At 37.1% G+C, this 13,148-nt stretch overlaps 1 protein-coding gene across 1 annotated transcript in view; it reads left to right on the plus strand.

Moving 5' to 3' along the window:
* The window catches only part of SHPRH (SNF2 histone linker PHD RING helicase), a 53,299-nt gene that overhangs the window by 21,400 nt on the left and 18,751 nt on the right, over nt 1-13,148 (plus strand). The window contains 7 exon segments of the mRNA XM_009646961.2: nt 72-193; nt 2,850-2,938; nt 4,741-4,833; nt 7,200-7,307; nt 8,360-8,502; nt 11,855-12,028; nt 12,360-12,422. Coding sequence (XP_009645256.1) covers nt 72-193; nt 2,850-2,938; nt 4,741-4,833; nt 7,200-7,307; nt 8,360-8,502; nt 11,855-12,028; nt 12,360-12,422 — 792 coding nt within the window.

Here is a 13,148-nt window from a genome sequence, read left to right on the forward strand (position 1 = left end):
CAGTGTTACAGTTTTAGTTTGCTAGTGTTGTGGTTTTGTTTCAAATTTGAGCCATTTGGTCTCCATTTCAGCACCATGACCATGGAAGAACTGCTAATGTCTCTGCAGAAGAAATGTCGAACGGAGTGTGAGGAAGCTCACCGACAGTTGGTGTGTGCTCTTAATGGCTTAGCTGGTATCCACATCATTAAAGGTAAGACAGGATGGCTGTGGCACCTTTTACTTGGCTAATTATGGTTTAGATGATACGGTGTTAAACAGTGGCTTTTTGAATTCAGGGAAAAAGCCATATAAAACCTGGGGAAACTAGAAAGGATTTAACAGTATTTGTAACAAAAATCAACATTTATTCTGTCTGAGGGAGAAAGGAATAGGGGTAGTTTGTCGCATCTTTGAGATGTCTTAGAGTATTTCTGGCTTTTTTGTTTTATATTCTTTCTTGATTCTACCACCTATATGTACTGGGATAAAAGAAGTCATACTTGTGTAATTGTATTTAACCTGGTTTTGTATCATCAGTACTGCTTTCTGGGCTTCTTTTGTGTCCCCTGCTGTGCAAACTGCTATGCTGACTGTGGAATCTGTTTGCTGCTGCCTGCTAGAGAGCTCTTGTCAACGTAGATTTTGTCTGAATCAGGAGGAAAAAGAGCTTTGAATGGAAAACAAAAATAATTATATTAATCTTGAATGTCCCACTAAACAAAATAATAATAAGTGAACTTAGTCATGAATGTGGAAGAAATGCCTCTTTGCCAAGTAGCAAGTCTTTTAAAGCTGACAAGCTGCTTGAGTTTTTCCAGCTCATGTTAAAGTCTTCCTTCAAAGAGGAGAACAAGCAGACTTGCCTGTTCTGTTCCTGGCCTTACAGAAAGACTACATTCAGATTCTCTAGTCTGTAGTTAGTAGGTTTGAAATACTTCGTTATGATTGCAGGATGGATATAAATTTTTTCAGATAGAATTAAGTGCTTAAAAAGATTTCTGTACAGATTAAATACTTTTAAAATACACTAGCAGCAAAAATTAACCTTGGCACTTTTTGAAGAGCAGGTTGGTGAAAATTGCACCTGGTGAGAAACAAAAGCAGGGCTGAGACAGAGTTCTGGTCTGTAACTTCCCCCCCTAGCATTACTGTTACACTCAGCCTTCTTTATCAGCAAGGAGGAAGCGTACTTTGTATATAAGTAAAACCATGAATTTTTATTGTTAGTATAATTTAAATCTTACAGGTCTAATTGTTATTAGTCCATATCTAATTGTTACAGGCAAAAAAGCAATAATAATCACACTACTTGTTTCTACTGCTTGTCCTGCTTTTATGCTCACCTTTCTTCTGCCATCTGGGTCCTGAGGTCAGTGGTTTCATACTGGTGGTGGCAGTGCTATAGTTAGCTGTCACCACCTGGAGTTCTTTGTTAGGAGGAGTAAGATGTTTGTGTTGATTTCTTCTTTCTCACTCAGGGATCCAGTTAGGATCATTTTTATGTTTGCTAGCACACTTTTACACCTTTCTCTTTCTTCATTAGTCTGCAGCTCCATGTTAACACCAAATTTAGTGTATGTGATGCCTTTTATGATACATACTATTTCTTTGTTCTTTGCCCCTAAAACCAGTTTTGTCCAGCTGTAGGTCTGCATTTCTTTGACTGTGGGTGAGTTGTTTATAGCCATGGCTTCCTTATTCACTGCCAAGCCTGTGCGCCATCTCTTAGCATCCCATGGCCATACTCCTCTACACTGCATCCTATATCTTTACTTTTCAAGGCCTCTGCTATTGTTACTAGGCCTGTATTTCTCTACACTACATCATTGTGTTAGTTGTAAATATCTCATTCTACGTAGAATAACTGCTTGTTACTGCTGTCTATATAAAGCTGTGATTGTACTACACAGAGATGAACAAAAGTAAAACCAAAAAAAAATTAGATGTAGACAGCTAGTGCATTAGAGAAATTGCTGTCACAGCTAACCCAAATAAAAGGTGCAGGCAGGTCGAGAAGAATTCAAAGGAGGCCTGACAAGTCTCAACCTTGAGGACTTGCAAATTCAACACATGGCTTTTGTCCTGTTACTAGTAATGGCAATAGTATGTTGCAGCGCTATACCCTTACAACTGGTAACTGTTTCAATGTAAGAAGCAACAAATCTTGTTGAAATAGAGTTGTTACGCTTCCAGATGTAGGAAGATGATTTTTTACTCTGTTACCTGTCTTTATACATTTTATGTCCCTGTACTTCTCCAAGTCTGAGACTTACTGGCTAAGTAAATTTCTGTCAGTTGAGAAAAGAATGCTGCTTTTCCATATGCAATTTTGTATTTCTTTTTTAACTTATATAATCTATTTTCTGAGAAGTGATTGTGATGTTAACAGCTTACATCAGTAGTTATGCTTCCTGCATGTATTTAATCATTTCTGCATTTCTGAAGTATGACACAACTTTTATTGTTTTCACTGGAAGAGTGAATAATGTATTTGATTTAGTAATGCATCACTGCAGTGAGTTGTAGACGATGGGTTTTTTTAGTGCAACGTGAGATTTTTGGACTTATGTAACTGAGACTACATATTTTAAGATCAAGAAGTCTACAGATCTTACAGTCATAAAAGATATTTAATTTGGAAACTGCTTTACTCTTTGGAAAATATAATACTCCGTCTTTTGCCAGGGGTTGGGGTTTTTTTAGGAGGGGGAGGGAATGAGTAGGGAAAATTTGCTTGAAGACAAACATATTGTACAGCCTCTCTGAAAACATCTTCGTATGTAACAAGTGATGGCCAGTCGTGGCTGTTTGTATATTTAGGACCCAACACAATATGTGCATGTCTTTGTTATTCTTTTTTAATTCAGGAGAATACGCATTGGCCGCAGAGCTGTACAGAGAAGTGTTACGATCATCTGAAGAGCACAAAGAAAAGCTTAAAACAGATTCCTTGCAAGTGAGTGCGCATTCAAATGTAAAGGGACATAGTTAAGAACTGGAATACTTTAGATTTAATTTAACAGGTCAGTCTTTTCTTCAGTGTGCTGAATTGCTCTTTCAGCCTGCTGTCATTATTGCAATCTTTAGATAGGAATCTGTTCATGACCTTCACGTTTTCTTTTTTTAAAAGCTACTAAAAATTTGCTTGTGAGTCTTCATGATATACCAGAAGCAGTGTATGATCTCCACCTGCTGTTCTGCAGAAACTGAACACGCTGAATTCCTTGTGTATGTGACTGTGACTGCTCACAGTAATGGTACTATATTACATCCTGCAAATACAGGATGCTGGGTTTCCATTGAAAATAGTATTAGCGTGCCAAATGATACAGAATAATAAAATTCTTGCACTTGCAGAAGATGTTCTCTGAAAGGGCATCAAAACATGAAAAAGAATCAAAGCAAGTTTTCTCTTCAGGAAATATATTAATACATTTTAAATACTATATTAAAAACATGAATATATTTTCCTGATTTAAAAAAAAGCAATGGTTCTGTAAGTAGCATCTTTATATTTCTTCAAGAAATATCAGTTCTAAATTGAGCAAAATTCTCTTAAGCATAACAAGATATTTAAAATGTTAATGACGGGTAAATAAGAAGTGATCAGTTGTCTATTTCTTTACTTTGCTTGCTTCACCAAGTTACTCGCTCTTTGATTATCTTGCGCGTGGTCATCTGATGGCTCCATTGCGCTTCTTTGGTCCTTCCTTCTCTTTGTGACTTCCCAGGGGCATTTTTCACTTACAGCATAGCCATATCAGCATGATCTTGTTGAGCTACTCATAACAATATTATTAATTAAGCTGTTTTACTGAATTATACAATCCAATAAAGCTTTTTTTTCCTCATAATGTACACTGCCTAATATTGCCTTTGTGTAATAAAACTTGAGTGCTTCCCAGTTGTGTAGGTTTAGCTCTTTAATATAATGGGCAAACCACTGCTGGCCAGTGGTCTTCACTGGCTGAGATAGTGATAGGGCAAAGGTGAAGTGGATCCAGGAGGTGAGAAGGGCACAAGTTCATGATAGTGAAAGTTATTTGTATGAGTTTGTGGGAGATATGCAGGCAGCATAATATTAGGGGTCTAGTTTGGGATATGTAGGGTGAACCTAGGGAAGAGGAATACAGTTGCCTTATGTTAACAATCAAGTTTATTTTCCCTAAACATAAACAAAAAGATCATGTTTTCGGCCACCTATTTCAGAAAATTGAAAAATATGAAAAATTACTGAAGCTCTTGGGAGCTGGTTTTTTCCTTATATTTTATTTCACTTTAGATAGGCTAAAAGAACTGTCTCCTTATAATATTCAGGGAGGTATTTACAAAAGAATGTGGGAGCTGTTTTTTTCCTTATATTTTATTTCACTTAAGGAGACAGTTCTTTTAGCCTATCTAATAATATTCAGGGAGGTATTTACAAAAGAATGTGCTCCAAGATAAATAACTTGTTCTGCATGATAGTTAAGTTTTAATTAGGAGGATGAATATGGGACAGATGACTTTCCAGCTGATTTACTTTTAAGGTGTTGAAGAAGGTCTTTTTAATGTTTCTTTTCCTACCTCAGTAAAACAAGGAAAAGAATGTTTACTTTTTTTATAAGATGTTTCCAGATTAACAGAGACAAAATAAAGCTAATTTTAAATCAGTACTAATTTCTTGCTGTAAGCTTTCATTTGCTGTTTAAGCTTTTCCTGTCACAGGTGTTGCAATGGTTTTTTTACATGATTGCTGTTGACTTTGTGTATATTTAGAGACTTCATTCTACACACAATTTGATGGAATTGTTGTTGGCAAAGCACCCAGGAATTCCCCCAACTTTGCGCGATAGCCGACTTGCAGAAGAGGTAAACATGTTTTATATAATATGTTTTATATAAATAAATTTTGAAGGGCACCTTTTTACTTTTTTTATCCTGCAATACTTTCTTTAACTAAAGGAATAATGTTAAATATCTTTCAAGTTAACTACGTACATTTTCTTTCAAGTTAGTAAAATCAAGAGTTGTTTAGTGTGTGAGATGAGAGCAGAAATGTCCAGTAAAATGCTGCTGTTCCGAATGCTTGGTGATTTCTTATGTTGCGAGTGGGTTTTATGGAAGCTTTAATAATTTTTATCTCTAAAATGTGATTTCCCCACCCTCACAATGTTCTTGTCCAAATATCTTGCATAGATGTTACTGTTAAAGAATGCATCATCCTGAATTCTTTTAAGTCCTTTATTTCCTCACGTTTTCCTTAGCTTTTCTCATTTTAACTGCAGATAGTCTTCTCTAGGTGAAGTTTATTTTTCTTTCATAGGTGCCCTCCATTCCAAAACATTTCCCCATCTCCTAGTAAATATAAGCTGCTACAGTCTAATGAATCTTCTCAGTCATGTCTTGAAGCTGTTTTTCTACCTCTCTTTTTGGTCCTGTGTATGGTACTGATAGTATCTTCTTTGAAACCTTCTTGAGAAGGTCCTGATATGCGGTGTTCTTCATAGCCTAAAGTTTGCCAGGGGTGTCTGTCTAGGCTCTCCCTGTATTATTTATATTGTGCTTGCACGCGCTACAGCAGCTGGTTCATTCCTGTCCCTCTTGTACTGCCTAAACATCTAGAAAGGTCAGCCATCTTTGGCCTCATAAGTGAGTTGTTGCATGTTACTTCCTGTGTGCATAAGCCTGTTTAACTATATCATTAATCTTAACTGGGGAAGTGTCTGGGATCACTGTTCCCCACTGGTTACTTGTAGTGGACATATGGACCACATTTGCAAAAGAACATAGAATCATAGAATGTTTTGGGTTGGAAGGGACCCCTGGAGGTCATCTAGTACAACCCCCCTGCAGTGAGCAGGGACACCGCTAACTAGATCAGGTTGCTCAGAGCCCCGTCCAACCTGGACTTGAATGCTTCCAGGGATGGGGCCTCCACTACCTCGCTGGGCAACCTGTTCCAGTGTTTCACCACCCTCATTGTAAAGAATTTCTTTCTTGTATCTAGTCTAAACCTACCCTGGTTTAGTTTAAAACCATTACCCCTTGTCCTGTCACAGCTGTCCCTACTGAAAAGATTTTCCCCATCTTTCCTATAGGCCCCCTTTAGGTACTGAAAGGCCGCAATCAGGTCTCCCCGCAGCCCAGTTCTTTTAGCCTCTCCAGTTATTTGGTGGTGATCAGTATCTGTCTTATTATTTGAATATCTTGTGTTATTTTATAACTTTTATGCAAATTCTATGCATAGATAGCATTTTTTTCTGTTTTAATGAGACTTGTTCTCTTAAATATTTAAGGAGTTTCTACCAGCCTGTATAAAAACCCTACCTTTTTTTTTTATTGACATGTAACTAGCAATTTTTTTATATCACCTTCTCCTGACTTTATTGTAAAAAGGAGGATCGGAAAATTTGTATTTTGCTTATAAACGTGAAGCAGAGATTGTTTTTCATAGCTAACTTTTTCCAGTAGCTCATCCAAATACCTGAGGTCTCTATGCACTCCTGCTAAACTGAGCTCCATCTATAACAGTGATGCCATTATCTTGGTAGTACCAAACAAAACGAAGAAAGACTTAAACACACCCTAAACCTCACAAAATAAAAATATCTAGTGAAATCGGAATGTGATGGTGAAAAATACATGTGCATGTACATGTTTCCTGTAAGGAATGTAAGTTATTTGTTCGTTAATTTTTAAAATACCAAATAAACTGGCACTGATTATTTTGTGGAGAGACCTGCATACCGAGAGGGGTTTTCACTGTCAGACGTAATTTTTATTGAAATGAAATATAAACCTTTCTTGTTACTTTATGGGTAAGTTTTATATGTAAGTTAAATTATCCTGTTCTTAGATTGTTCTGGGATCTTTTTATTGTTTACTTATTCAACACAATATATTTTAATGTACAGAGAAGTGAGAATTGTGTTAAATTCCAGTTACTTTTTGTAATGCAGTGTATTCCTATTGTGTTGTTTGGGCTTGTCCAAAAGCAAAATTGCATAGTTAGCATCTTTGTAGTAGTTTGTCTTCTCAAATGTTTTTTGGGCTTACTAATAAATGCTAGATTCTAGAGGAAAAAATTAGTGCTAAATATTGCTTATGAATGAAAGTGGGTAGCACATAGGGAGCTAACCATTTTAAAACACTATTGTAGCTGGGGAGTTTTTGCATTTTCAATTATTCCTCATAAATAAGAGTTGTGAGTAACTTAAGCTCTGATTTCCATACAGGCAGAACAGCTTCGACAGCATTATATGAGTAAATCCAATGCAGAAGTTGCAGAAGCCCATCAGGCCTTACAGCCAGTTTTTCAGACCATTCGGGAGCTCCAGAGAAAGGCAGGTACCTCTTAAATATTTAGTCTCCGAATTTTGAGATGGTTTTTTTTTAAATATTATTTTCATGTGTTTATCTAGAACTCCAGCTGTTTATTATCTTTAACAGTTCTTTGAAGGCCTGTTTGGAATGGGACTTCAGCAGCATGTGCATGTGTGCACACACACACAGAGCCCTGAAACAGGCACACAGTACTTCAACAGATGACTAAAACCAGAAGTACATAGAATCATTTAGGTTGGAAAAAACCTTTAAGATCATCAAGTCCAACCATAAACCTAACACTGCCAAGTCCACCACTAAGCCATATCCCTAAGTGCCATGGTGGGATGAGTCCAGTAGAGTTTAACACCATGCTCGATTTTTATATTAACTGTGCTTCGCTTGTAATTTAGGTAAATAAGTTACAGGTTTTGGCTATGAAACACTTCTATACTGTATCAGATGGTATTTCAGTTACTTTCAAAGGAACTTTGACACTTTGACATGCATTTGGTCATTGTGCTTAATCAATATGACAATTCGGGTTTCATGCGAAGGTGCAAACTCTTCATGAATTGATAAACACCTGAGTTGAAATGCTGCTTGTCGCTTGCATAATAGTAAAGAAATAGAGGCAAATGGCACTTGAGGGAGTAAACTTCTGCATCTTCTTTCACCGTTTAAAATTACAAGGTCACTTCAGTGTTGCTCTTTATTAATTTCACAGAGAGCTTGCTTTCTCTGATTAAATGATTCTCCCATCTCTTTGAGAGAGAGAAAGAGGAAACTCTGAGATTACAATATCTCTGTGTGGCTGTTCTGTGTAGATGGCTTCAGTGAATTTAACTACTGAAGCAATTTGAAGATGCGGAATTAGATGGGAATCTAGAAAATTTCTTATTAATGTATTCACTTAAACAGGAAAGGGGATATTTTTAAGCAAACTATCATCTTCCACTTTCCATGGAATTTGCCAGTCTGAGTGTGGCCTAGAGAGCAGTATAAGCTTCTGCTGTAATGAGTAAATTGGTTATTTGTTGAATGTTCACAGAATCCATTCTTTTGCCTACAGATACATTCAGGTTCTCCTTGGTGGCTGGATGTCATCCAGACAGCAATACATTATGCCATTGATGAGGAGCTTGTTCAGCGTGTGCAAAATGAAATAACCAGCAACTACAAACAGCAGATTAATAAACTCTCCATGGCAGAGAAGTAAGAGAATAGCTAAAATAGGCTAATGAATACAGTTAAGTCTGCTCGAGTCCTCTTACCAGTTTGTGGTCACAATTGCAGTTAAATAGCAGACTTTTGCATCAGATCAACTGCAATTAAGTTTCAAAAACAGTCCCCCAAAAAGTGTAACTAGATAGAAGACTTAGAAAGATATGCAGGAGAATTACAGTTTTCTCCTAGACAAGCATTCTTTTAAATGTTGCTTTGTATTATCTATGGTGATTTTACAGTCTTCCATACTCATGCAACTGCTGAGCAGGAAAGTTTCAAAGTTGATTGTATTGAAGTTAACTCTGAAAGAAACTGACATGCTTAAATGGAAAGTAAACAGACAACAGCAGAAAATCCTTGTTTTAACAGCATAAAATAGCATCAGTGTTTTTCTAAGTAAAGAATTCTTGTTTGGGTTTACGTTAGACAACAGTACTACTGTTGGGTGCGATTACAGAATAATGGTTTGGAAAGGACATCTGGGAGGTCACCTAGGTCAACTCCCAGCTTATAGATCCAGGCCCATGCTCAGAGATTCAGCCCAATCAGGTGGCACAGGGATTTGTCCTGTTGAGTTTAGGGTAACTCCAAGGAGGGAGGTTTCATAGCTTCTATATGAAGCCTGGTCCAGTATTTGACCCACTTGAGGGCGGTGGGGGGGGGAAGGGGAAATTAAAAATCCTTCTATCTAGTTAATATTTCCTGTGTTACATCTTGTGTCCATTGTCTCTTGTCCTTTCACCATACACCTCGGAGAAAAGTTTGGCACAGTCTTTGCTGTACCTTCCAGTTAAATAGATTTAGAAAGCAATAAGGTCTCCCCTGAGCTATCTCATTTTAAGGCTGAATAAACCCTTTCTCCCAGCCTCCTCTTGTACTTTCTGTGCTCCAGCTCCATAAGTTCATCACAGAAAAGGGAGACCTAGGAAGGAGAGTGCTCTCACAGTTTAATTTCAGGCAGTTTTCTCAGATACGTGAACAATCCTTATGCTCTTAAATACAGTCTTTCTGAATCGTGTTTTAGTTAAATACATTTTTTAAATTTTTTTTACATATATTAAAATCTAAAAATAGGTGTATATAAAGGCATATACATATGTATATAAATATCTAATTATATATAAAAGTGTATGTGTGTATAAATTTAAATACTTAAAAGATGCACAATTTTAATTAAATATTTAAAGACAAATTGTCCAGTATGACTACTCTGTTAACATGATCCCAAAAGGTAGTAATTCCTTGCCCTAGGTGGAAGTAAGCATATCTTTTACTTTTTAGTACTTAATATAATTCTATTAAATAATCTAAATAAAGATACGAAACTTTTACCACTCCTTTCTTCCAACCTCAGAATTATGCTGAGAAGGAAGAAGGAAATTTTCTCTTCAAAACAGATATTGGCACCACCCAGCTGAAAAATAGCTTTGCAGAAAAGGACCTTGTGGGTTCTGGTGGACACCAAGTTGACCATGAGCCAGCAATGCCCTTGCGGCAAATAAGGTTAATGGTATCCTGGACTACATTAGACTAAGTATTGCTAGCAGGTGGAGAGAGGTGATCCTTCCTGTCTGCTCAGTGCTGGTGAGGCCACACCTGGAGTACTCTGTGTCCAGTTCTCTCCAGTACAAGAGAGAGATGGACTGGGGAGAGTCCAACAAAGGACCAAGAAGATGATGAAAGGACTGGAGCATCTCTCATATAAGGAGAGGCTCAGAGAGCTGGGACTGCTCAGGGAGGATCGTCTCAATGTCTATAAATACCTAAAAGGTGGTGTAAAAAAGATGGAGCCAGGCTCTTTTCAGTGATGCTCAGTAACAGCACAAGAGGCACTGGGACCCTCCTGTGTTTCAGTTTGCGCCCTCTGAACATCAGGAAACACATTTTTACTGTGTGGGTGACTGAGCACTTGCACAGGTTGCCCAGAGAGGTTGAGAAGTCTCCATCATTTGAGACAGTCAAAAGCCATCTGGGCATGGTCCTTGGCAACCAGCTCTAGGTGGCCCTGCTTGAGGAGAGAGGTTGAGGTTGGACAAGACCGTGATATGAACGTTTCATGGTTAAGTGTTATTTGAGAATGATAGCATCTCATTCTGGTCAAAACAACTTTGAGCAAATGATTGTTTGCTTGGTCACATTGATCTTGCATGTCTATACGTCTATCTGTATGCTTGCCTGTGTCATACTGGAAATTTTTTTTTTTCTCCCTAGAAATGAGTTATTTAGGAAGTACCTTTTAAATAGTTGCTGCTTACAGGTTGTAACTTTGGACAAGCTGTCTGTGACTCAACTGTTTCTTATATAAAATGGGGATAAAACTTACTTCCTTTCAAATTTATTTTAGCATATGCAATAAAAACTTAAAACCCAGTGTCTTATGAAGTATTGCCGGTCAGTGGTGGAAGCACAAGTGCTAATATCTAGTTGAATATTAGAGATGGCCAATCCAGGGTATGGTGTGGGAGATTTTCATAAACCTGGAATATTGGGCCACTGATGGTATTAACAACAGACTCGTGATTGCAATTTACATGTATTTTCAGACTGGTTAGGCAAACTTGTCTATTTTATTTTAAAATACATATTGCTTAAGGAGGTAATTTTAAATGCCAAACTTAGTAGTGTTGTTAAACCTGTGCTTTTCTCTCTACTTTACAAAAGGGATGTTTTGGATTAAATTTGCCATATGGGGTAGAATCACAGTCTTGTAATACAGTGTCTTGTATATGAACACCAGACCTTGCATGAAAGGTGGACTCTTGGCAAGAGACCTCTGCTCACAGGAAAAACACAGTATGGGAAGTGCTTAACTGGTGTTCATGTCCCCACTACATTCATGAAAGGCAGCTAGGTTTTAGGAAAACAGTTCACTGTCACATCCATTCAATAATTGTAATTTTGAAAGCTAACCTGCAAAATGCAGTATATTTTTCTGATGGGTGCATGTGTCTGCTGTGAATTGCACGGTGCATTGAAAATCAGTTTCTTGGCCAACAAATGCAAATAAGACAATAGTATGTGCAGTTGTTTACCTTTAGATTTGTGTTGTGGACCAGAATGATGCAGGTTGGCTGACTACTAATGATCGGTCACATCTCTCAAGGCTTGGAAACAGTCTTTCTATTCTGCAAATACCAAGCATCATTTCAGGGGATACAATGGAATGATTTCTAACAGCATTACACGTAGTAGTACTAAGCTTTTGCTTATGATACGAACTTCATATGCTGTTCTATATATAGTTCTTCTGTTAGCTGTTTCTCTTCTACTTCAAAATACTGAATTAAGTTTGGATTCGGTGCCTCAGTGTGCAATTAGTTTCCTCTTTTCTTTAAATCAGATTCCGTGACTGCAGAGGCCTTCAATACCTGCTCACAACCCAGCTGGATGAAGTGAAGAAGTTCCAGAAGATTGTAAGAGAAGCAGTGAAAAACTTAGAAGGCCCTCCCTCTAAGCAGGTTATTGAGGCTGCCACTATCTGCCATTTGCGACCTGTTAGACTTCCACTTAACAAGTATGTCTTGAAAATAGAAAATATACTTTAGAGGTGTATTATTAAATTTTCCTTCATTTGAAATAAGAAGAGATTAAAGTCTTTATTCTGTACTCAGGGTTTGTATGCATTCAGATATTACCGATCCATTCGTTAGAATCATGACCTTACTTTGATTTTATTTTTATGAAATCTCTTCCTGTCAGTTGTTATAGAGTGTACATAAGACTTAAATTTTTCTCTTTTTTTTAAGGTCTTTGTGGGTTTATACGTTGGAATAGGGAATTACAGGAATTACTTTTGTTTCTGATTAAATTCTGAGTGCTTCTGTTTTCAATCTTCTATATTGCAGCTGTGTCTTTTGTAAGGCTGATGAGTTGTTCACAGAATACGAGTCGAAGCTCTTTTCTCATACGTAAGTTCATAGCTTTATAAACTGATATAAAAATGAAGGTTGGATGGGTTTATATTTTCTACTTAAGTTTTCTGAAATAACTTTATGAACAAATTGCAGGGACTTTTGCTAATGGCCTTGATGGCAATTTCATTAGTCAAGTTTCATTTTCTGTGTAAACTTCATTTGAAAAAGTTGTGTATAAAGAACAAATACATGCCACTTTTTCTCAGGCTGCTATAATATGACCATACCTTTGAAAGGAAGTGTTGAAGTATTCAGAAAGTGTGTGTATAAATACAAGTATGATAATTAAATGCATACTCCTGTTTGTGCAAATATTTATTTGCAGTCCAGTTGCAAATGGTATAATACCATCCTTGTTTATACAGGTTTTCTTTTTAATTCTGTATAATTCACAAAGAACAGAATTTGACTAAAGCCACAACAAGAGAGGAGGTTTCAGACATGAATTCAGACATGAATGCAGCGGTGAGCTGAAAGAAGGGTTGTGCCAGTGTGTGGTGTGAGAGAAATATACATAGTAGGCAGTACTGAGAGGCATAGATTACAGCCCTCTGCATGCTTCCTCTTTGACTTCCGTCTTTCATATCTCCCACAATGTCAAAATTTGATTAAAAAATCTTGAGGTCACTGAGAAAACATTTTTTAAAAGTCTTTATCAGTGGGAGCTCTGTTACCTAATGATTGCTGGAATCGTTAGGAAATGTTAGCGTGTTCTAAATT

Source organism: Egretta garzetta, unplaced genomic scaffold (genome assembly GCF_000687185.1).
Source record: "Egretta garzetta isolate BGI_Z169 unplaced genomic scaffold, ASM68718v1 scaffold139, whole genome shotgun sequence".
Taxonomy (NCBI): domain Eukaryota; kingdom Metazoa; phylum Chordata; class Aves; order Pelecaniformes; family Ardeidae; genus Egretta; species Egretta garzetta.